At 38.7% G+C, this 25,105-nt stretch overlaps 2 protein-coding genes across 8 annotated transcripts in view; one reads left to right on the forward strand and one right to left on the reverse strand.

Annotated features, from left to right (window-relative positions):
• Positions 1–1,242: 1,242 nt before the first annotated feature.
• On the forward strand, positions 1,243–19,495 carry LOC144657476 (mannan-binding lectin serine protease 2-like). The gene is made up of 11 exons (XM_078517817.1): positions 1,243–1,445; positions 1,583–1,635; positions 6,900–7,271; positions 7,902–8,024; positions 10,907–11,049; positions 11,524–11,725; positions 11,993–12,166; positions 13,709–13,885; positions 14,562–14,729; positions 17,508–17,754; positions 18,271–19,495. The coding sequence occupies exons 1-11, from the start codon at positions 1,432–1,434 to the stop codon at positions 18,659–18,661; spliced, it is 2,064 nt and encodes a 687-aa protein (XP_078373943.1). The 5' UTR covers positions 1,243–1,431; the 3' UTR covers positions 18,662–19,495.
• Positions 19,496–20,960: 1,465 nt separating this feature from the next.
• LOC144657500 (protein Wnt-4-like) overlaps positions 20,961–25,105 on the reverse strand; it is a 31,533-nt gene continuing 27,388 nt past the window's right edge. For all 7 annotated transcript variants that reach the window (XM_078517848.1, XM_078517851.1, XM_078517846.1 and 4 more), the window contains exons 3-5: positions 24,246–24,490; positions 23,504–23,784; positions 20,961–22,865 (exon numbers count right to left, since the gene is read on the reverse strand). In XM_078517848.1, the coding sequence (XP_078373974.1) occupies positions 22,398–22,865; positions 23,504–23,784; positions 24,246–24,490 (994 nt within the window). In that variant the 3' untranslated portion in view covers positions 20,961–22,397. The remainder of the gene's footprint in view (positions 22,866–23,503; positions 23,785–24,245; positions 24,491–25,105) is intronic.

Genomic DNA, 25,105 nt, shown 5'->3' on the forward strand with positions numbered 1-25,105 from the left:
AAATGAATACGTGCGATGCGTCACCTTCTGATCACCTGGTTCAGTTTCAGTTCCAGCCGGCCCAACTGAAACAGAATATAGAATTACTAGCGGCTCAGTTCAAAGGCTATAGCTGTGACATTTGTAAAATACAATATATTCATTTCTGGCGACAGGAGTGGCAATGAAACTAAATTTTATTTACAATGTAATAAACTGGTTAGGCAAAAGTAGAAACGCGATTTATTGAAGCTTCTTACGGTTCGCGTGACTTTTGGTGGAAATGGACAATAAGATAATGGAATTAGTGGATATCAAAAAAATAATTTAAGGCAACTCTGATACAAGGAGTTTTATAATCATTAAAAAATTCAGAACAAATCTAAAAAGAAGTATAGTAAATTAGGCCTGACTCATGCTTCAGTAAAGTGCTTGCGCTTGAGAAGATTGAAGAGAGACTGTTAGAAAATTCTTCTATCCCCAGTCTGCGAAGGATTATTTGAACGCCGTTATGGTAGTTGACCGGCGTGAAGAATTATATATATATATAGGAGAGGGAAAATCGAACGTGCGGAAGGACAACACGCTCTCTCCTCGAGTGTCAGTCTCATCTGTTTTTCTCGAGGGTATAATTAATCGCCTAAAAGAGACGAGGTATCATTTTCCCTCTGAAGGACTTTAAGAGTAATGTTTGTAGGACGGGGAGAGGGGGAAGGTATCCATTCTTGAAAAATTTTGAAAATCTAGAGAATCTAAACAAGGTATTGTACTGTTTAGTTTATACTTAAATACCCAAAGACAAGATTTGATGACAGTTTCAGACCACGATTGCACTGATTTAGTTAAATCTAAACATAATGCAATCAGCTGACGGGTACACGTGTCCAACCGGTAAACAAAAGTCCCAGGGCCCTGCATCGCACTGTAAACAGCGCGGTCCCCTGGTTATCAGATGGCAGATCAGGAAACATTTGTTTCAATAAAAACATCCATCTAGCTGTGTAACTGTAAACAGTAAAAGCTTTCATAGCTGCAAATTCCACGAGAACAAAATATCAAGTATTACTGTCAACACGTGAGAATAATTCTCCGAAGAATTCACATCAATGAATCATGCAAACCATAAGGCGCGAAATCCCATGCCTTCTTCCCGCCTTTCGCTTGAAGAAAAGTTTGTTTTGCTTGAAGAAAGTTTTGTTACGCGCGCTAGCGTAGGCGGCCTTACCGATCATTTTACATCTCATGATTTCTTTGTCTACAGGTCACCGAGTTTCTAGACGCTGCGATTACAGTCATAGCTGTCAATATGAAGACACCTGTCAATCACTCTAACAATGAATAAAGGCTTTGGAGCGATGGGCGCGTGCCAGAGAGTGGATTTTCAGATCGCAATATCACACGCTTCCCTTCTTTACGCCAGCTATACATGACGAATCTTTGAGTTCGAAAACCATGGTTCAGCTTAGGTAGGTTATCTTTGTTATCTTTAAACCTGCGTGAAAATAACTGTTGTTCGTGGTTTTTGCTTCTTTGTATTTGGTGATGAGTTGATTTTGATAGGCATGTCGACTACTAACTGTTTTGGATCTCATGTGTATCGTAGATCAGTGGAGTATCTGCTGCTTCTTCTTCTTGCTAAAGCCGTTCGTTTTTCAGGTACTGTCCTTTACTTTCTGTTAGCACTGTTAAATTTTTACCAGCTTTTCATTTGTAAGAAAAGCATCCTGGCCAGTTTAAAGGGAAGTTCCAACATCTATCTCGTGCTCAAACAAAGGTCATAAAATCGTCATACTTTAGTATAGTACTTTCCCATCCTTGTACACGCCTAGTTAATATACATTTTCCATGACTTAATCTTAAGAGTGAAGCTCCCTGTTAGTATAAAAATTCACATTCTTTAATTTGTAATTGTTACAGTTCTCTCGGCATATCGAATGAGCGCGACTCAAGTGATCGTTCAGGCTACAGGCGCTTGTAACATCCGTTCTCACACAAACAAGGAATAAGTTTTGCCCAGCTGCCAGGTAGCTGCTGTCTAGCCAGAGTAATATGTTGCGATTAAATCTTCTTTTCGTGTGATACGATCTGAGGCCGAGATCACTGTCGCCTGATGTCAAATATCTAAGTCTTACACATTTGTTTACAAAAATACAAATCAATGACTTCGTCAGTTCGATCCGACAGGAAATGTCGATGCTGCCAAAAGCGTGAAAAAGCCCCTCAACCCTTTTTCATTTAATTGACATTTGGCATGTTAAATATAGCGTTTGGGATATCGAAGTGCAGTTTTACCTGGCATCAGCATTGTCGGTTGAAACTAACATCGTTTGTAAGAAAATGCATCACATTTATTATCTCCCCTGGAATCAAGCTGGTCCCTCGCTTCCTCTCAGCTTGGCGCCAAATGATAGTTATAAACTTAGCTGCAGCAGTTTAGATAACCCAAGGTGTCTAGACCTCGGTAACACTGCACTGTTCTATGCCATTAACATTTAAAAGCCTTAAGCAATCGTCGAGTGAGTAATCTTTCTTCATTTTGATTGAAAAGGGCGGTGATATTTGTGTTGACCCAACTAGCGACCGGAAGTCATAGTATAGCTCTAAGGTTTGCTTGTTCAGTTTTGAGTGTGCTCCTGTCATATGCGGTTTGCTTCAGGCGTAGATATGGTTTTTATTAGGAAGGCCTGGCTCCATTACGACGGCATCTTTGCTTGTAACTCACAGTAAAACACGGCTATAACTTACTGTACGTGGGTAGATAATTTCGTAATAAACCTCCCAGTATATTAAATGTACTATTTCCGTGCACTGATCACGTCTTCAAAAAACAGCAGTTTAGAAACCTGGTGGAAATATTTTGCACAGGTGCTGTTTCCTGTGTTTACTTTGTTTACATTGAAAGTATTATTACTGCTTAGAATAGGTGGCCTTTTTTGACAAAATGGATAGAGGTCAAACCATGATGGTATGTTAGCAGAAAAAACAACTTAAATTTCTTTCCCCTTAAATTAAACTAATTTTTTAAAACATTAAAATTTATTGTGCATTTTAAATGCTGTACGATGCCACAAAAACAAACTCTACCGATCAAATTTTTTGACTGTCCACTAACTTAGAGAGAAAACATCTGTTAGTAGCTTGTCTATTAAAATGCCCTTTTGTCCCCAAAGTGAGCTTGGTTTTCTTTGTCTTTGTTATTTTTGGCTTCTTTTTTGACCTCAACCCTGCGTGATATATAGAAAACCACTTTACACTTAGTAAGCTTTGGTTCGACGAATCCTGGTAATTAACTTTGCGTTGGCGCGGGACGCTATCAGAAGCATCGTTAATCGGTTCTTAATTACGTCCTAGAAAATTTCAGCGCCTGGAATATAATCAGCTTAGCCAACATCTTCCTTTATTGAACAGAATGATAAATTAAACAAAGGATTCTACATGTAAACTAATACGCACTCTAATTCCCTTACAAAGAGTAATTAAGCTGATTTAGGTTCGGAGCACAAGCTTTCGATTGCTTTAGCTAAATTAATTAAGCCTTCAATTGGCGAGCGGTTGTGTTCCTATTTAGCTGGGATAAGGTCATTAGCCGTCACTCGCTTTTCACGACCTGGCAATCAAGTGGTTTTTGAAAACGTTGTTCCAATAAAACATTTGTTCTTAAAATTTGTTGTTTGCCAATTTTTCCGCAGTACCAATTCTGCTTTCTTGCTTATAGTATACTGTATTCGTGGTGATTTCAACTTAAATAGTATGTCGCGTGCGCCCATGCTCGCTAATTCGGCAATATTTTGATTATGTGAGATTTTCTTCTAAATCCATTGAAGTAGATTGTAAAAGTCGAACTGGATGTTCTAATTACTTTCTAGCTCAAGTCACGATAAGGATCAATTTCTTGTAAATCACCTCAGTATTTTCATTCTTATCAACCACTGTGGCGATCGATTCGGTCAGTAAAAGAAAACCAGAGGCCCACTCTGTAAGTGGGTCGTGTTTTGTCTTTTATTGTTAGTTTTTGCTTGCTATACTTAAAATATGGTTTCACTAACACGAAATTAGTATAGGGAGTTTGTGTTCATTATTCACTGAACTCTAAACATGAAAAAATGAAAATGTTTAATTCCTGGACTTCCCGTGATGAAAACCATTGCCAAAAGAAGCCTTGTCAATAGGAAATCACACTCTATTGTAAATGAAATATTGCACCAATAGCTGTTATATTTACATAAAAAGTGTAAATCCTATCAGTAAACATAGTGGCTACCTTCGGGGGTAATGTTCTCAAAGGTATTTCCTCTTCGCATCAACTGTGACTTCCGGATTGCCTCCTCGTAAAATCACGTTTAACTTTCAACATGCGGTGAGAAAGTTGCTAAGCTCTCAGACACTCCGCTTCATCCAATGTCGACTTTTCTTTTGCAACACGAACAACTTTAGATTGCATAACAACATGATGGCCGGAGACATTATTACGCAATTCACGCTTCCATCCCAATTCAATCAATCAATCATTTTGGTCTACTTATTTTGATTTTTTTTTCATTTTTATTTTTATAAATATCGTATCGGAGACGGAGGGGCTCGGAAAAAAAACGGTATCATCTTACAAAGAAAGGCACATGATAAACAAATTGCTCAATGGAAACTTATTGAAAACATATCATAAATGTAACTGAAGAATCTAGAATTTTAAGTGTTATTAAAGTAAACTTTGTAACTCGGATGGAATTTTTTCATCGAATTTGGACTTTTAAACTTGTCATATGTCCGATTTACTGAAAATACATTCCTTTTTTAGACAAGAACGTCTTTTTCTTGGTCTTGATTTGAGCCTGAAAATGTTCTGAGAAATGATCCTACCAATTTTTTTCAGTTTGAAAACAAAGGTCATACTGCCGTAAATCATTTCGTGTTTAAAATGTACATGTACACATCCACTGACGTCACTGTCAAGTAATGGCAATGTTGGAACCAGGTTGGATAAGAAGGATGGTTAATTTATAGACTGTCCACAGCCCTCTATTTTTTCGTGTTTTTCGATCGATGAGCGCACGGTGAGAACAGCGAATTAGAAAGAACTGGACGCCAGCACAAAACGGATGAAGAAGCAAGAGGGTGGGTCTGCTTTTTTGCGTTGAAATATCGAGAGGCTGTGGACAGTCTAGTTAATTTACTCTGTGTATGGTGTATATGTCATTTTCACAACAAATGGAGCTGAAAAATGAAGCTCTGAATCAAATTTCAGCCTTGGGGGCGACCTATAACATGTTCTTACATTTTGGCCTTTCCCAGCCTCGACGTAGTTATAGAAAAGGTTATTAAACAAATGAGAGAGTTGTATTGCATTGTGCATCGAGTAGCGAGATTTGACAAATAGAAACAATTGCGTGTGGGAAAATAGTGCTCTACCTGGAGGATAGACCGGAGTGGAACATAAAAGGTCCTTGAATTAATTTGATCTGATCGAGTTCAAGACCTTCGAAAGTCCTTGAAAAGCGCATATTTCGGCAATGCGCTTGAAAGTCCTTGAAATCGAAGTTTTTATAACTGATTCTTAATTTATTTCGGTTAGGAAATAGTAAAATTTCCGTGTGACGTCTTAGTGAGGTCTTGAAAAGTGAGATCGATGCCCTTGAAAGTCCTTCAATTAGAGCTTGAATATTTTGGCCAAAAAAGGGTATACACCCTGCAGTGCTCATTTATGTTTTTGGAAAATAACGGTTTCCACGGAACGAAGACAACGTATGTTATTTTGGGTGTATTCAGACTGTAATTATGATAATCGGAGAAGCAATAATGACACTTGTCTAAATTTATAATGTCTTTGATTTGCCTTGTTACTTGTTATTACCAACAAATTTTAGTCAGGATCTTAACCAAGGTTCATGTACTTTGATTGTTTGCCTTGTGTTTTTGTTGATATGCTACCATAACATCGCACATGAATATGGAATCCGCCTCTATACTCAGTTCACATCTACCTCTCGAATACTGAGGAAATTTTTTTTAAGAATTTTCGTAGAAAACCTTGACCTTCGATTTAAATGTCAACTATTTTGTCGCTCTCTCTTAATCGACTTTTATATCCTTCGCCCGCTGCGAACACGGAAACACGTATCCTTATAAGTGCTATGACGCTAAATCCAGGATTTCCTTTTTAATTTTATGATCGAAGATTCCTTGTTTATTTTTGGAATATCTTTAAGTTAACAATTCATTTAACGATCGAAAATCACTTTACTGAACGACGACTTGCGTTGGGTTGGGTAAGATTGCTCTGTACGTTGTTCTACCGAAAAAGCACTCTCTTTATGGACTGCGCCAATTGTCATTATATCAATAACACATGTTCAGCTTTAAGCTTGTCGTTGAAATATCATTATTCAAGAAAAGGGATTTGGTTAGATAATTCGGAAATCAGAAGTTCATTTCATTCTATCAATAGCCTTCAGCTGAGGTCTTTAATTACGAGACGAGAGTATATGGTTACGTGAGCTTACCCACTAAATAGGTGTTCATATCGTTGTTTTCTTTGGCAAATACAAACCAAAAACAAACAAATTAATTAGAAAACTCAGCGAGAGAAGAAAATAAAAATCTTGATTTGTTTAGTTTAGTTTTAACTTAAATTTTCGTAGCCATGATGTTCGTTTTCCTTTTGGTTTAAACTACTGCGGTGTTGACATTAATTTTAGCATAAATTCATCGCAACAAATTAATAATCTAGCTCATTCAAACTTTTATTTTGTAAAAGCAGCGCAGAAAACACTTACACGAAAATAAATAAAAAGGGCGTTAAAATACAATTTCATTTTTTACAACTGTACATTAAAAGAAGAAACTGTTGCTAATCATGGAACTTTGCAAGCTTTGTTTTTGTGAGTTGTCTTGAATCACAACTTTTAAATGTTTATTCACTTCAGACTCAACTTGCGGAGGAAATCGCCGTGGCCTTTTTGGAGTCATCCAGTCCCCAAACTTCCCTGATACTTACCCTGATAACTTACACTGCGAATGGAATATCACCGTGCCTGCAGGCCACCGAATAAGGATTCGGTTTACAGTGTTCGACTTGGAGTATTTCTTTATGTGTGATTACGACTGGATTTCTTTGCGCTCCGGAAATAGCACCTATGGAAAATTTTGCGGCTCTAACAAGACGCGACGAACACATCATAGCAAGCTCCCTGAGCAGTATTCAGTGTCACCAACCAATCAAGTCATTCTTACATTTCACTCGGATTACTCCAACGAAGAACCCTACACTGGCTTTAGAGCGCATTACATCGCTGTTGGTAAGATTTTCAGTACCTTCCTTCCTTCCTTCCTTCCTTTCTCCCTCCCTCATTAGAAGTTGTCTTGAGGTCATAATTTAAGCAAATTTCTCGAGCACTCACTCACTCACTCACTCCACTCAGGCCTTTAGCCCTTGTGAAGCATAGGTCATTGATGACTTCTAGTACTCTCCATCTCCTACCGTACTGGGCTAGCCTTCCTAGTGTGGTCCAGGTGTGGTCCCAACTCCTCATTCCGGCTTCCACAATTTCCAAATAGCACTATAAGAAATGAATAGAGAAATGTAATGTGAATCTGTGTAAGATTAATAAACTGCGTAGCGCCTGGAAGATTGTAACTGACAAATGGGAAGGTAAAAGTCAACCAGTATACAGTAGAACCCCGGTAACTCGAATGGAAATCGAACAACCCCCCATTTTTATAAGGGAAATACGTGAGCTGTATTAAAATTAATGTAACTTCCTTTCTGTTGAAGTGAATGTTTTCGCCGACTCAACTCATTGTAAGTTATAACATTCTAACCCAGGACACAACCAATGTTGTTCGGGTTACAAACAATAAGCCATTTATCCATTCGTTTTCTCTGTTTCACATCTTTTCATTAAATTATTTTTTATTGCAATTTACAGATGAAAATGAGTGCAAAACTGATAATGGGAACTGTGACCATTATTGTCACAATTACATCGGTGGCCATTATTGTTCCTGCCGATCGGGTTACAAACTTCAACCGGATAAGAAGTCTTGTCATGGTAAATACTATAGCTTCTTTCCTTGTAGTTCTTTCCGTTCCTTTTTTTGGTAAATTTCACATCTTTGGAAACGTTGAACGTGTCAAATGACGGAATCTTTTAACAGAATGCTTCTATCGTTCAAACGCTATCTAATTATTGTTAGTAGAAACTCAGCTGTGTTCTATTGGAAATCCGCGAATCTGATTAGTTCTCCCACTGTTTTCTATTCGCCGTTATAGTTCACCACTAAATTTTCTCCGATTCTGATTGGTTTAAATTGAACATGTGACGCGATAGTGCCCGTCCGCCGGAGGGCACTATCTTATGTTTTTTTTTTTCAGCCCATAGTGCCCCGCCGAAGAAAAATGCCCGGATCGATAGTGCCCGCCCGTGAACTTTTTTTGCAAACAAGCGTGCCTGCAGACAAAAAACCCAACCAAATTCACTGCATTTAGTGGGTTTCTTGTCTGGTTTTGTTTCGTTTGTTAAATTTCGGCTTTCAATTGAGTTTTTTATCCTGAAAAGTAAAAATAATTCACGATGCTCGTTTTTGTGTGTGTGCGCGGAAGAAAATTTAGTGGTGAACAATAAAGACAATAGAGTGTTTCTGTCTCGGAACTATCGGTCTGATAGTTGCCCCTTGGAAATTTGATGTTCTTAAAACTAGCATATTTTGTTTAGTTTTTGTTATAAAGATCAGATCTTTACAAGTGTATTGAAACCTTAATTTTGGGAATTGTTAAAAGTGTTGGAATGATAGTTATGTAATATTTTGTGAAACCAAAATATTGGTTAAAAATGTAAACTCGCGTTTTTTGCCTCGATAATTCTCTCATTTCGAGATAAAACGGTGAAGCCACAGATGTCCGTATTTTTCTCGGCAAAGCCATAGATGTTTGTATTTTTCTCGGAGCAATTCTTGGTGCTTCTGCTTCGCCGATTTTTCGCAAACAATGTTCTTGAATGGACCATAACAGTGATTTTTCCGCCGACGCAAGCATCCTCGCCGAGCCATGTTCTTTTAAAATTGTGTCAAGTTTGACACACCCTCAGGAAAGTCCCATTTTCCGGGAACAAACCAAGCCGTTTAAAATGTATAAAAATAACAAAGTAACATATACAGTTCTATGGATACAAATTTCACGTAGAGTTTATGAAGACTATAAACAAAAGCCTATTACAATCTTAGACAATAGTTTAGTAGCTCACTAAGAAAATTATTCTCGGCACAGATTGATAAGAAAAATATGCTAGTCAGCACTCAGAAAGCCTGTCATTCTCGTCAGGGGCACAGTGACAGACCCGTTAGAGAGTTCAAAAGTTTAAACTACGAGCGCGTGCGAACGTTGGGTATAAGTGCGCGCGAGACGACGTTACATTGATCTTTTTATCCGCTGTGTAACATACTGTTCAACGAAAAACCAACCCAGGGTGAATCTCTCTAACAACACGTTTCAAACTGCGGTACCACAGCTGGCCCTACGTGCCTGAGCCGACAATATCTAACTATCAATCTATGCAGACTAACTGTCTTTAAAATATTTGCAAGCAGCAAAAGTCCAGTGTCCGACGTGAAAAAGTAAAAGTTCGTTATTAGGGCTTAAAGTTTCGAGGATGAAATAAGACAAATTACATGAGCGAAAAGTGTCTCTGACCTCACAAGCGTTCACAATTAAGTTGTACGCACTTTTACAAGGCTTACTTTTCTACAACAAATCAATATACAGCAAAAAATAACAAACTTACCAACGAAAGGATAAGAGCCAGGCGCGGAACAACCTCATTTGGTCGTTTTTATTTGAAGGCTCGCGACAGTTGCATGTACGCGCGTACCTAAATTAAACAGTTTCATGTGAGGCGCGCACGCAGCCCAGAACGCATTACGCAACAAACAAACTGTGATAATCATAAACTTTCAGAGTATTTCAATACACAGAAAAGGCTTTCGGGCCATGATTTCCTTCCCAGATCCACCCACGCTGGTTTATACAAGTGATAACAAAGTGCCATCAACCACAAAGTATCACCGGGGTACTGGTGCAATGCTTTTCTACAGACTAGGGTAAAGGAATTAGACACACAACAAGCCCAGGGATGGTAGTCTGACAAAGCTGACCCGCAGGTGGCAGGATCTTAGGTTGGACATGGTCCGCCATATGATGAGACGAAAAGTCTGGGCATATGGATTCATAGTAGTGTTTAGTTTTTGTTATAAAGATCAGATCTTTACAAGTGTATTGAAACCTTAATTTTGGGAATTGTTAAAACTTGGAAATTTGATGTTCTTAAAACTAGCATATTTGCCCTCGAAGCTTCGCTTCTCGGGCTAATATTTGTTTTAAGAACATCAAATTTCCGCGGGGCAACTATCAGCCGATAGTTCCTCGCCAGAAACACTCTATTGTTAAAATAGAAAACAGTCGCGCGCGCGTAGCTTTAGCGGTAATTTTCTTGATTTTTGTCTTCAAAGTGCACAATATTGTAGGTTTTGGACTGCAATCCTGTAGAGTTTCTACTAAAACAATAAGACTACTCGCCCTCGTTTTCTATGAGCCATAGTCAACTCGGCTGCGCCCGTTGACTATTTGCTCATAGAAAACTCGAGCTCGTAGTCTAATTGTTAATTAGTTTATTATACAGCGAGTCATTTGTCACAAGTTTTGTCATGACCAGCGTCACTATGTAATGGTCTGTAATGGGCGAAAATCAATAAGTATAGATATGTCGATAGCAACTTTCAAGGTGGAGAATCGAACACAAGAATTTTAAAAGACGGTCTACCAACTATACTGTATTTCTGACTTTTATTTCCATATATCGATAATATAGTATCAACAACAGATTTATCCCTTGCAGCTGTTTATCACTAACATATTTGTCTTAATTTGAATATTTCTTAGTTATATGCGATAACCAACAGTTTACTGCCAGAAGAGGTGAAATAACATCTCCAGAATACCCCAGAAAATATCCGAAGAACTCAAAGTGTGACTGGACCATAACAGTGGATAGAGGATACCAGATAACTTTGACTTTCACTGAGGTAAAACTGTACACTGAATACTGACCACAGCCAGTTAGATAACTGCATTTCACGCAGAAACCTTGTCGCGTTATATTGTTGAAAAAAGGTTAGCTAGCGAACAAAAACACCAAGGAGGTAATGAAAACAAAAAACAACAAGGATCATAAATGGTTAAGATTGTGGAAGATCAGATCTAGATTGACATGGATTCCGACGTTTGTTTGTTTGTTTGTTTGTTTCAAGATGCGTCGTCAAAGACATAATCCTAAAAATACCTTATATTTGCCAAAAATAATCAGCATCTATTTTCCGTCGAGAAGTTAAAGCATTGTTTATCATGATCCAGGTTGGAAAAAATGTCTTGATGTGCCACCAAATTTCAGCGTTTAAAGAAATGTATAGCAGTCATTTGAGCAGAAACGTTATAACTAACTGGTACATTTAGTTGAAGTCCTTGCCTTAGTTGATTATGATGATGTTTGTTAATTTTAGTTTGATGTCGAGGACCATCCAGATGTGACATGTCCTTACGATTACATGAAGGTGTCAGCCGGCAAAAACAGGAAGTACGGTCCTTTGTGCGGAAAAACTCTTCCACAGAATATCACTTCGTCAGCTAACTTAATGCACCTTGAGTTCGTGTCTGATGACTCTGGAAACTACAAAGGATTCAAAGCTTTTTATGACACGCACGGTAACAATTTTAGTAGAAATCATTTGTATGTTGCACTGTCTTTGTTTCGTGATCAGAAAGTTACTCCAACCCTCCTCGACACTCCTTTATAAATTTAAATATTTATTTGACCAGATATTTATATAGAAGAGTTCTTGCCGATAAGCTTAGATTAATTATCATTCGCCGGAGTAGCTATTGCGTGTCATTTATAAGTTTAACATTTTGAGACAGATTTTATGCCAGCTGATTTAAGCCGTTGCATATGCAACATTTTGCTTTCATCAGGTATAAGATGTCCAGCTTTAGTAGCTCCAGACCGTGGAAACATGACGGGGGACAGTTTTACTTTCAAAGATGTGGTGGAGTTTGGCTGCGAGGAAGGCTACCTTCTGACTGGCTCTGCAGTGAGAGAATGTCTTAACACAGGAGACTGGGACGGAGTCGCCCCTGAATGCAAACGTACGTACAGTGTCCACTGCGCGAAAAGCATTAGCTGTAGAAATGTAATCTTGTGACAATGACATTTGCTAATTAAGGTTTTTTTTGAGGCTGTGCATAAATGAGATAACAACTACATACAAAACTGTCCTAATAAAAGTGTCATAAAATGATTTTTTGTTTTTCCTGCAGATAACTTAGGTCATGTAATAATGCTATGTGCTTTTTGTTTAACGGTTTATAACGATAAAATCTTATTGGACCAAGAGGATTACCAGTATCACAGTCTATAATTAGACCACGAAGACCTGTACTCTGACCTAGTCTTGCTTTATCACGATATCGCCAGAAAGAAATCACGATTTAATTGTTGTTCAATTTGTATTGACCTTGTTGGATTTGATCGTCAATTTTACTTCCAGCTTCCTCGATATATTTCTTTATTTCTTTTTGAAAAGGGTGAACTGGTGTAGCATATCGTGACCTTCTTCCTAAAAAAAAGAGCATTCAATTGTCAAGTCTGACTTTCTTTGAAAAGAAAAACGAAACCAAAACCAAAAGAATTTTTCAATTCCAGTATTTTTTACAAAGTTGTGCGGCGATGTTTTATGAATTATATTTTTGTGTTTTCGAACCAGACTAGTAAAGTTTTAACTCTCCTAACAGTTTTTTTTACTGGCTTGCTATCTTTTAGGCTCCTTTTTCGAATTTTTAAGTGAATGTTTGTTTTATTTGAGTACTTTAGCAGGAATTATTATGCTTAAAAGCATAATAATCATAGATTTGTTTGTTTTTATGCTTGACTGAGAGGAGTGAATGTTTGTTTTATTTGAGTACTTTAGCAGGAATTATTATGCTTAAAAGCATAATAATCATAGATTTGTTTGTTTTTATGCTTGACTGAGAGGAGTTATTTATGTTTTGGATTTATGAAACAGAAAACTGTGGAAACGAGTGTTTTCACGGTTGTTTAGAGTTTTACCGGGCCAAAGTTTATGAGCGATCTATTACACTTACTATATGAAACAAAAAAGGCGGCTGATTTCTACTTTTTATGAAATAGAAATGTCTTCGAGGGCTTGGGCCTAAGAGGTGGGGGGGGGGGGGGGACTCCAATTTGAAAAGGACGGGAACGCTCGTCGTATCACTTAGGGTAATAATAAAGGCTTTTTGTCTCATTTAGGTGTTCAGAATAACAAATCAGTATTTTTCGCTGTCGGGGTCTTTTTTCGGGTTGCGCGTGAATAAATAAAAAAACGCCATTGTGCCGTGTTGATGTTCTAGACGGATCAGGCATAAAAAATGATATCTTTTATGGATCACAAAAAGCTTGAGCCACGTCCAGATTGTTCTACTTTAGAGGCTTAATTCAAATTTTTTGACGAGCATCCGCATCCCTTTAGACTTAGGTGTGAGGGCTTGGGTTAAGAGAGGAGAATCGAGAAGACAACAGACACTTTCTAATGATATTTACAGACGCGTGCACAGTAACCCCTAACCCTTAGGGTTTTTTCCAGTGGGCTCGTTTTATTTACCGAAATGTATTGGTTCCTTTGATATTAGCGGTGAATTGTGGAAACCCTGGAATTCCACTTCATGGAAAAATCACTGAGAGTGGATTCACATACGAGAAAGTTGTTAGTTATTCCTGCGACAAGTATTTTGAGCTTCGTGGCCCGAAAACGAGAGAGTGCTTAGCAGATGGAAAGTGGTCAGGCGAACAACCGGAGTGTGTTGCAAGTAAGTTAACTAAATCTATTTCTGTCCAAACTTGAAATATGAACAATCACCAAATGCTTTGTTTTTTGAAATACCAATTCTAAAGATTTGGTTGTAAATAAAGATACCCCCTCCCCTTCATTTTAAAAACTTCTCGTCCAAAGCCTGGCTGTCAATTCGTGCATGTGTATTCTGAAATTAAAAGGTTGAATTCTTATTGGGGGAAAAAAGGAAAAAAATAACAAAAAAGAAAAACGAGACGTTGCACTGCATGCAAGTCCTTTCTCATCCAAAAAAACACCAAATAATTAACAATTATCCTGCGAAATCGAGCGGAATATCGCCTGATACTTAGCCGTAGGCCGAGTTGGCTAAAATCAGACGATATTCCGCAAGATTAAGCAGAATAATTGTTTTATTATTCAACAAATTGTCAACGAAACACATTTTGCAGAAAGAGAAACTGTAATTATGCAGCGCTTTACAAGATTTCGGACGAATCTTCGCAACCTACGTATATCGCAGGATATCTGTTATGTACGGATGACAGATATCGTTAACATTTGACCATATATGGGCAGCGCGCGCATGTGTTGAATAATAATAAAAAATTAACTGCACTTTAGCTTTCAATTTTGGTAAAGATCATCTTGCAATCTTTGTGAAAATTTATACAGAGCTGTTTCTCTCATTTTAGCTTGTGGAGAAGTCGGTAACTTCAATTACAGCCGTGATGTTTGTAGAAAGAGAATTGTTGGTGGACAAGACTCGTCCAAAGGGGCGTACCCATGGCACGTGCTACTCATGAGGGGTGGAGAAGTCGCGTGTGGTGGAAGCCTGTTGAATGAGCAATGGGTTTTAACAGGTTAGTAACCTGGTATTGGCAATGGCTACTTACAAAGTGATTACAGAGGGGCTAGGCTGGCTGTTTAAGGTGATAGTGTTACATATAAAGTGTTTCAAAGGATGTGTTGCACTATTTTGGGTGTTTTTCTTAAGTTTATGTGGTCCAAAAGGGACTTTTAAGGTCCACGCTGTTTTCGGAGATTTTGTTACAGACAAAGTTGTCCTGAAGAGCCTGAGTCACGTCTTAGGCGATATTTTGTTACACATTAAGTGTCGAACGGGCTAGCTAACGTCACGCTAGTTTAGGTGAATTTGCCACAAACAATTTAAGAGCTATTATTTGATTGAGTCAAGCAAAGTGGGAAATGAAAATTTTGGACCCCCACTCAAACTTTGCATGCACTTAGATATCAAGGGGGAATGTACAAAAATGGCCTTCTTTAAGGTTGCAACCTTTTTGTTGTCATGGCAACAGCCATCGTTTGTTGGAGTCTCCAAACCTAAATTTTTCACTCAGCACATGCTCTGAAATGTGAAAAATGTAAACAGCTGTTTCTCAAGTCCATTAAAAAACTGCTAATTAAGGCTTGAACCAAATATAACGTCATCATTCTAGTTTATATTGATGTATAGGACGTTTTTTTACATTACGTTCACAACGACTAATCAGTCAATTAACTAAGTGCGTTTTCGGCCATTTTGGTTGATGGGTAAAACATACCAGACGTTTCTTTGAATTTCTCCAAAAGTACACCAGTTCCAGACCAGAAACTGCGCAGACGGTTTACACAGATATCCTAGTTGCTAAAACTGTAAAGATCTCTGCGGGGCAGGCTCTTTTATATTTTAGGGAATTTAATGAACGAACCTCAAAAATCAAGTTTTGCATATTTTGGCGAAATTATTATTTTGTCTGCTCACCAACAAAAACACTTGCCACAGTGAAACTGCCCTCAGTCGCAAAGAATCTTATCTGGTGAGTCATTTTCTAATCAAAACAATCATATTTACCCTTTGTTTTGTTAGCAATATCGATCAAAATAAAGCTTATTACACAAGAATTTCTCCAGTTCACCATTGCCATAATGGCGTCGCTTCGTTCATCGAGCATTCATATTCAACACAAAGTCAAGTGCCTGTACCTTTTTTCTGAGGATCATGTTGCTGTATATACACCTTCTGGAACTGTTGTCTGGCTAATTTTAGCACATCTGCCCAAGTAATATCAAGCATAGCATCTTCAACTTCACTGAGAGGACTTGAGTCAGCAAGCCACGACAAGGGACGTTTAGTTCTCTTCTTGGATTAACACAATTTACGTTGTATTACTCCAGACGATAGCACCACTCGCTCTTTAAAAAGATAAACTGTCTTGATGTACTAGTTAAGCGAAGAATCGCACTTCTCTAGGTATTTTTTGACAGTCAAAAATATGCGACCTATGGAAGAAAATGGCCAAAAACCAATTAGAGATCGTAACAAAATTTTTGTATGATTAAATTACCCAGTGTGTTGTCGATCCAAAATACCAATTATGATGTCATCAGTGGTTACCATGGCAACGACAGGCAATGATTATTAGGACCCTTTTTCAGCTTCCGGTGCTTATATCTTGAAAACTAACTCGATGACCCCCATTTTTTTCTCGTGATAACTTTTGGCAGCTGAATAGGAAACTGTATAATAATTTTAAAAAAATTCCACGAAGCCTATTTTTTGCAAGTGCAAGAAACGGCAATTTGTAAGTAATTAAAAATTCCTTTCGTAGAATTTTTTTAGATTTTTTCAAACGTTTCCTTACCATAAAATGAAAATATTAGGTCAAAAAGGGGTTATCGGGTTAGTTTTCTTGCTAAAGCCTTCGCGAATTCAATAATTCCCACGCGCGTTTCCGCGCACTTGAAAATTTGATTTTATATGTTTAGCATTTACTCATGCTCAGTTCTTACTACCGCTGATCTTTGCTGGCACATACGCGCGCAACACGCGTGGACTTCCCCTCGCTTTGTCTGCAAAATTTTCGGCTCAGGATTTCATGGGATTTAGCCAGTTTCAGTTGGCGCCAGTTTTGCCTCTTAGGTCTACCTTTAAAGTATTTCTTTGTCTGAATAATCATGTCTTTGACAGCAAACTCAAATAAGCTGAAACGAAAAAAGTGGAATTGACTCACGATCTCCGACAAGATCGATCGTAGCACATGCGAATTTGCTTTTGTAACTCGAGCAGTGAGATCCAAAAACATTTTGACTGACGAACATTAAATTTACCTAAAATGTTCTTGTTGAAACAACTGCAGTTGAACGCAGAATTTTTTCTTAAATTGAAGAAAAGCAACCTCGCATTGGGCCGCCAAGTTTGTTTTCCTTTTCAAATCTCGCGCGTGACTCATGGGTATGAAGCGTGACGTGCGCGCTAGTCACCAGACTTCCCACGCAAGAAAAACTGGTTCGAGCCACCTTAATAGGCGCCTGTGTTTTGAGTAGATAGTATACCAGCTGTTTTAAAACGGCGTCGAATGAAAGGACTAAGCATTGATCAATCTAAGTCGGCTACAATTTTGTGTCTGCACACGCACTTTTCCCCTCTCAAGGTTGGCAACAGGAAAAATGTACCAGTTTTTAAGTGGTTTTCAATTTGCCAACACTGAACAGGGTTGAGAGGGGAGAAAATTTTCAAAAACGAAGTGTTTCAACAATTATGGCCAAGAAAGGAGCTATACCCTTACCCACAAAATTAATTGATATACTCAAGTGTTATTTTGAATTCACCTAAACGCGTACGTTACATTTTCCCTCAGCTGCTCATTGCGTGACAAGCAAGCAAACTGGTATTGTCCCTGAAGATTTGCTGGAAATATACGCAGGTCTTCACGAGATCAAGAAGCTAAACGCTAGTCACGTGCAGAAAAGAAAGGTGATAAAGATCATCAATCACAAGAACTTTGACTTTGATCTGTTTGAGTCAGACCTGGCTCTGTTGAAGCTGGATCGTGAAGTCAGAATATCGCACTACGTAAGGCCTGTTTGTCTACCTGAAAGACCAGAGTAAGTCAGCTTGTTACATTTTGCCCTAATTAATGAAATTCCATATACTACTGCACTTTGCCAAATGGAATACTTATTAAGGAGACGGAATTGAAGGGCTTATGGGAATGTCGATCAAGCTTTTAGCTCGGCTGTTTATATTACGATTACACGGATCCGCGACGTGTTATTTTACTGTGTCCTAGTGAACTAGAAGCGCAGTTGCCTAATTTATTGCTTAAAGAGTTTAAATTCTCGATTTGCTTTCTCCCTTTGTGCCATTACGGGGTGACTAGTTTGTTGATATGGTTAGTTAACTGTACTCCAGACCTTTAGCCCTGACCAGAGTCTTTGTGATATTTTCTTGGTCAAGTTACATTTCTCTCACAGTTTTTTTCCTCTTCCATGTTTGCAAATGGTACCGGTAAACGGTTCATTTAGGGCAGCATGAGAAAATACTGGTTTGCAAAAAAACATTCCCTTACGTGTTAGCGTGTCAATAGACTTACCCTTTGCCTTACTTTGTTGTCCTGGCAGTCAGAAGAAAATGTTTGCACCTGGAAAGTTCGGTCGAGCAGTGGGCTGGGGCTACAAGGTAAGCAAGGACTCCATTGGACAGTTTGCAAACACCTTGAAAGAGATCTGCATTCCGACCATCGCCAACAACGTGTGCCAAGCTGCATACGATGACGAAAAATACACAGTGACGCCACTCATGCTGTGTGCCGGGGAGACCCTTGGTGGCAAAGATTCCTGTCATGGGGACTCTGGGGGCGGATTTGTCTTCGTGGATCCACTGACCAGGAAGTGGGTGCTTGGCGGGGTCGTGAGCTGGGGCAGCAGCATGGGATGCGGATTACAAAAGAAATACGGCGTGTATGTCCGCGTCACTGAGTTTGTCCCTTGGATTCAAGAGAAAATGGTTTGAGACTCGCTCTCTCTTTCTAGTTTTATAAGCAACACGCTAAGTATGAGCCACATTTATGTGCTATACTAAAACGTTTAGATAATCCTTTAAGCGTGGTGGTATTAACCTTAATCGAGATGTCTTTTCATCGAATTTGACAAAATGTGTTGAAATATTAATCATTGCTTTTGTGTTTGAAACTTATAAGGCACAACTTGTAGTTGCCGTTAGCTATTTGTCAAAGACGTAAATGAGTAGTTGTCAAACCGTCTAATCTAAGCTAAATAAGCTAAATTAAGCTAAATAATTGCAAAGCAATCAATGTAAGTCTACTTTGCAGACATTTTGTTTATAGAGTTGTAGAGTATAGCGAATACAACACGATGTAAAAGATAACTTGATTAGCTACTTTAAAATAATCTACAGCTTTCATTCTTGTATTTAGATGTAGAAATCGTTTAGTTTTTGTAGTCTATGTATTATATAAATACATTTGTTCAATTAAGTTGATTTGAATGTTCGCTTTGTCTGCTGATTAGTGAAAGAAAAAGAAAATTTTTCTCTCAGGGCCTATATAAGCTGAGTTTCTTTGCAAGCCACAGACTAGAAAAGGGTCATTTTAGAAGAGCTTCGGCTTCCGTAATTGTTAAGATTGCTTTGTACTGTCGAAGCTTCACAATAAGCTTGACAATAATGCCGGAGAAAAGAAGCCTTTTATAACTCAGGCACAACAACAAAACTGGTATTAGAAAAGTATGATACGGGTAACTAACGCGTTTCAGTGTGTATCGGGCCGTAATGATTTATATCTTTCTGGGAAAGACTTAGTAGCTTTATAAAGCGTGTGCAAAGAAATGTTGTTACTGTTGTTGTTATGGCATTTTGTTATAGCAATGTTGTCGTCTTTGTTTTGTTTGTTTGTATTTTTTCATAATTTCCTTGTAGCGTTCTTCTCAAGTCAGTCATGGGATATTAAATATGTTCACAGGCTGCTTGATAGGGAATAGGACAAAAAGAACAGAACAGCCCACTAGCGAAAAACCGCGAGCAAAGAGGCCCGAAAGAAGGGAGAAGGAGAGGGAGGGTTGAGAATAAATATCCTTCGGAACCCAGGGACAACTAAGTGGGATAATACTAAGTAAAATGAGCGAGAAAAAAAGCATTACGCTGATTTTTTTCCATTCGGATTTACTTCGTCTCGCCTTAGCCAGCGAACAGGCTCCCTTCGCACCCAGACCGCACTTGACTCCCTCACCTCTCGATTTATTTATTTTTTGTAATTGTATGCCGCACAAGGAGCTTGTCCGCAGTTCAGCCTCGCCCCGACTAGCTGCCTCAGAATCTCCGAGGATGGAGACTAAAAGGAGGGACTTAAGGATGGGGACCAATACGAGAGACCTCCCTTTCTCCTCACCACTCCTAGCTCGTCGGCCTTCCTCCTCTATCTATTCCCGGCCCGAGAGCCCGCTCACAAAGGATGGTGGTACTTTTGGTTCAACCTGACTTACATCAAGAATTTCTTGTGTGCACCCGAATAGAAAGAAAATAAAGCGCAATAAACAAAATGGCTGCCCCACTCCCCTCTGTCCCCCATCGGCATTTTTTTTGAGTTCACGGTCTTGCAAAATAGGACACAAAATCGAAAAAACTTTATAGATCATCTAACCACGCAAATGTTGGATGGATAGTATGGATCCTGGGTGATGTTTTCAGTAAAGCTCATAACATGACCTTTTTTATACCTCGCCTGGAGGTATATTTGCCCATTTATGCAAGCATTAGACCAGAAAAAGGCACATTAAAGTTTTTGGTGGATTTTGGCGGGAAATCGAGTCACGCCCACGTCCTGCTATGCTTCTGAAACCTTAACTCCTCGCAAACGTGCCATGAAAATTGACACGAAGTATTTAATTTCAAGGTTAGATATTTATTCGACAGTTTATTGAGGAATTTATAAAGTCTGTTTTTCTTTCATGCGAGTGAAGTGACTCCATGAGGTTATGTACGGCCTTGCGGTTTCGATTCCACGTGGTAAGACAAAATGTCCACAAAATGTCCTATTCCATGTCCTTGTGATCTTATCTTAAGATCGTTTTCACCCCAGAGGCTGAGAAACTTTCAATTCACAGAAGAAATGTCGTTTGATGTGAACTCAGTGTGAAAAGAGGGAGCGGAGGGGGTTGGGGGCATTTCACGTACATATTTGAAAAAAAAAAATGTATGACCGAGTTTCTGCTGGTGATATTTTGATCCATGTTTTCTTCGTGAAATTTTCAAGCGTGAAATGTTAAAAAACGTCAGGAAGCGCGGCGGAAATTGAAACTCAGAAAAATATGGTTTCCAGCATTCTCGTACCTCGAGTTTTCGTCCCTTCGCGCAGGCTTGAAGAAACGAGCGACCGCTGACCGTTGGTCAAAGAGAACGAAGACCCTGGGAACGAGGATGGGTTTCCAGTTTCTCGTGATGGAAGGTTGCGCAGACTCAAGCAAAGCACACTCATTGTTTATAAGAATTCATATAATTATATTGAGGTAAACTGCCGTGAAATTTTCTACAATATATACAATATTAACCTGCAGTTCTGAGTGAATGTTACATGCGAATTCAGTTGCTCCGTAGTATGTTATAGACACGTCTACACAAGCAGCAGATCTATATATCTTGCTCACAAACTTGATTGACTTATTAAGTTATAACATATAGTTTGTTCCACATATGAATACCAAGTATTCAACTAAGCTAACACTGTTTCTTCGCCACGGAGTACACTACTTCTGTGTCAACTGGTTGTATATTATAACTGTAAGACTAGACTCGACTGTATAACGTAACTGAACTGATGGTCTAGTGTCGGGAATAAATATGGATTATATTCATGCATCACTATTCGAGTTGCATGCAGCGTGTTAACAAACATTGCGATATTTCCTATTCCAAACAACCATCTTCACACAACACACAAAACTGACGCTGATCCACTTGCAAAACGAAACGTTTTTTCTTGGACTTACTTTATATTCCATAACAATAATATTTTAACTGACTAACTTACATACTCCTAGAATAATTTAAATGACAGTTTTTTGTTTTTATTTCTACGATCAGAGCTAAAATTCTTTTGACACATGAAAAATGCCTTTCCACTAACGCTCTTATAATTTCGTTTCCATACTTGGTCTCCCACCCCACCCTTGCCCACTAAAAGAGAGGTTGTAAAAAGCATTTTGATCAGCAGAAGCGGCAAAGTGTCTCAAGACATATTACGTCCCTGATTCGAGTCAGAGTGTAATTAAGTTCACTACTGGGAGGGAACAACTTACACTTTTAGGCAAAATCAATTCAGGTTGGGGTTACCTGTAAGGGTGACCCTATTTGGCGGAGTGGCGGAATAACGGAATGGTAACTTTTCACCCCGGTTTCCTTGTGGTTAGCTTTTATTTGTTGGTTAGCTATTCCACCGAATAGGGTCACCCACCTGTACCGCATGTTTCTGCATCTCCCTCCATGAGTTTTTATGCCCTCAGTGCCAAAATTTTATTCTACACTATATATCGACTTTTATTTTGTTTTTTTTAACTAGGTGGATCGAACACAAAAACACTTGATCATCGAGTTATTGCGAAGGAAGTGCAAATATAGGCGAGGGCGTTGGTAAGTTCAGAAAACCTGACTGACAGGAAAACTATTACTACATATGTTACAATGTGTTCATGTTTCTTGAAGACAAAAGTAGTTTTATCGAGTTTAAGACGGCGGCTCATTTGCAGATGCTAACCTCGACCCGCCTCTGGCACTCTCGACATCGTACATAACAGCACCAGTAGAACTTGCATTCGCAACGCTCAACTCTGAGTTCCGTACGTGTGGTAAAGCCTCGATTGCAGCACATCAACTCACATCCATCTATAGCTTGAGAAGTGCGATTACAAAACCTTCCTTGGGTCCCCAGGGAGCCGGTACTGGCATTTGGTGTGCAGAAATCTGGTGAACGATCAATGTAGACGAGGTCCTCGATAGTGTGCGGCTTGTAGTTGTGATTTTGTGGAACCAGAACTCGTCTTGCTCCGATATACTTGACTTGCACCTCGGTGGCTCCGTCGAATTTTTCCTTGATGTGATCTCCAACCAGTCTGAAGTTCGGTAGTGACCGCCAGCAGGTTTTCACGTTACATGACCCTGACACTCCGTGGCATTTACACTGGATTTTCATGAACTTTTTGACAGCCTGTTTATTAAAAAGTTACACAAATAAAGAAATAAAAAATAATAATAAGTAAGTAAGAAATAAAAAAACACAAATAATAAACTAATAAATAAATAAATAAATAAATAAATGAATTACTTAGTTTGTTGTTTTGTTCATATTTAACAAATCGTAAACAAAACAACTTGCTTTGGTAAATCTGTTACAATTAAAGAAAAAAATATTCTCAGTGTAACGAAGCTACTGTAATGTGTGTTTTAGTGTGGTACATTTGTACTTATGAAAAAATAATTAAAACTGACTGACTGACTGACTGACTGCTGACCGACTGCTGACCGACTGACTGCCTGACTGACTGACTGACCGACCGACCGACCGACTGACTGACTGACTGACTGACTGACTGACCGACTGCGACTGACTGACCTGACTGACTGACTGACCGACCAACCGACCGACCGACCGATCGACCGACCGACCGACTGACTGACTGACTGACTGACTGACTGACTGACTGACTGACTGACTGACTGACTGACCGACTCAGCTACTCAATCACAAACTTCAGCTTAATGCATATTTTAGGTTTCAACTTTTGGCATTGCGCATTGATACAATTCAAAGTTATTTACTGCTCATTTCTGGCAATTACAACTCACCATTCTCCCTGCGTCATTGTTGTGTAAATTCATCAGCACACGAGCAGGATTCTCCCCTTTTCGTCCCCGTTCCCTTGCGTCCACGAATTTCTTGGAAAACTCGATCCCATATTCGATATCGTCACTGCACCCCGCCCACTTCCATCCCTCATCAGACATTCCAATGTACTTTTGGTCACAGCCACATTTTCGTCCCAGTTTTCCCTCACTGCATGAGCGCGTTACAGCATAGGCTACACCAGCGGATGAAATGGAATGCACAAAAGCAGTTTCCCTGGTTCCTACAAAGAAACGACAAATAAATTTGAATCATTTGACGACCAAGAGTTATCAATGATAGAATGTGTGTTCTAAAGAAAATTGCAGTGTAGTCTTTACAGATTGATCTAAATACATAGCTTATTAATTTATTAACAATTGGGTCACTTTGTGAGTCTTGATCTGTTGAGTTATATATAAAACATATAACCAAAGTGGACAATTAGAATAATAATAGTTTACGGTTTAGACTTCAAAGCCAAGAAATCAGGAGGTAAGTTTTCAAGAGACAAGGTCTAACTAACCAGATCAGGCTTTTTGAAGTGGGGTGGGGGATACGTTAGACTGGAAACAAATCATAAAATACAGGAAGCATCAGCATATCCCCTTGCCTCTGAGAGTACAATCAATCTGTGATAATTATTAAGCCGAACTCGTGCTTCGAGAACGGGACGAAAGAATAAAAGCTTGAAATGTTTCTCACCTCCGTTGGCAGAATTTCCAAAGACAGGCGATTTCTCAAACTGTACTGTAGTACAATTCCATCTGCGGTAACGAAACTGATGTTGACATTCCTGCACTGCGATGGTAGCTCCAAACTTAACACTGTTCATGACGTCGATGTACCTCTTACACACTTGAACCTGCCTGTTGTTAAGATGATCACCGACTTCATCACAGCTTCGTCTGCTGATGAAGCTGTTTACAGAGCCGGTGAGTGCTAGAGATCTGTGAATAATAACAAATAGATGTATCACCAAATCTTCTGATCATACTCACTCACTCTATTCTCTTCGTGCCCTTGGGTACATAAATTAAACGCCATTTGATCCAGTAGAGCGCTTGTAGATGTAAATGATTGATTATGGTGGTTATGCTCTAGGCTAAAAGCTACTTTTCGAGTATGCCACTTAAACAGAGGAAACATGATTAAAAAAAGGTTTAGTAAAATTATTATGTTTCGTGTTATACACAGTTAAAGCGATGAGGACAATGTCATCAAAACTAATCAGGATCTGATGATGCAGTGTTTTTGGTCGCTTTAAGACGTGCGTTGTCTTTTAAAACAACCATATCCAAGGTTTCTTTCTAAAGCTTTCTTGATACTTCTTAGGGGGGACGAGAATTGCTGTGGAGGAGGGCATTTTCATAGCAGTTTTCGTTATTAAGACTCAATAAGAAATAAATCTCTTGATATGATTTCCTATGTTTTCATACACTCTTTTTATTTTATAAGAATCTATTTTATAAGAATATCGAGGCTGAAATTTGCGAATTTTTAAGAATATTTAGGAATATACCCGAGGCTGAATTTTGAAAAGAATATAGATTTTTAGTTGAAAC

The sequence above is a fragment of the Oculina patagonica genome, chromosome 6 (genome assembly GCF_052425735.1).
Source record: "Oculina patagonica isolate OP01 chromosome 6, crgOcupat, whole genome shotgun sequence".
Classification (NCBI taxonomy): Eukaryota; Metazoa; Cnidaria; class Anthozoa; order Scleractinia; family Oculinidae; genus Oculina; species Oculina patagonica.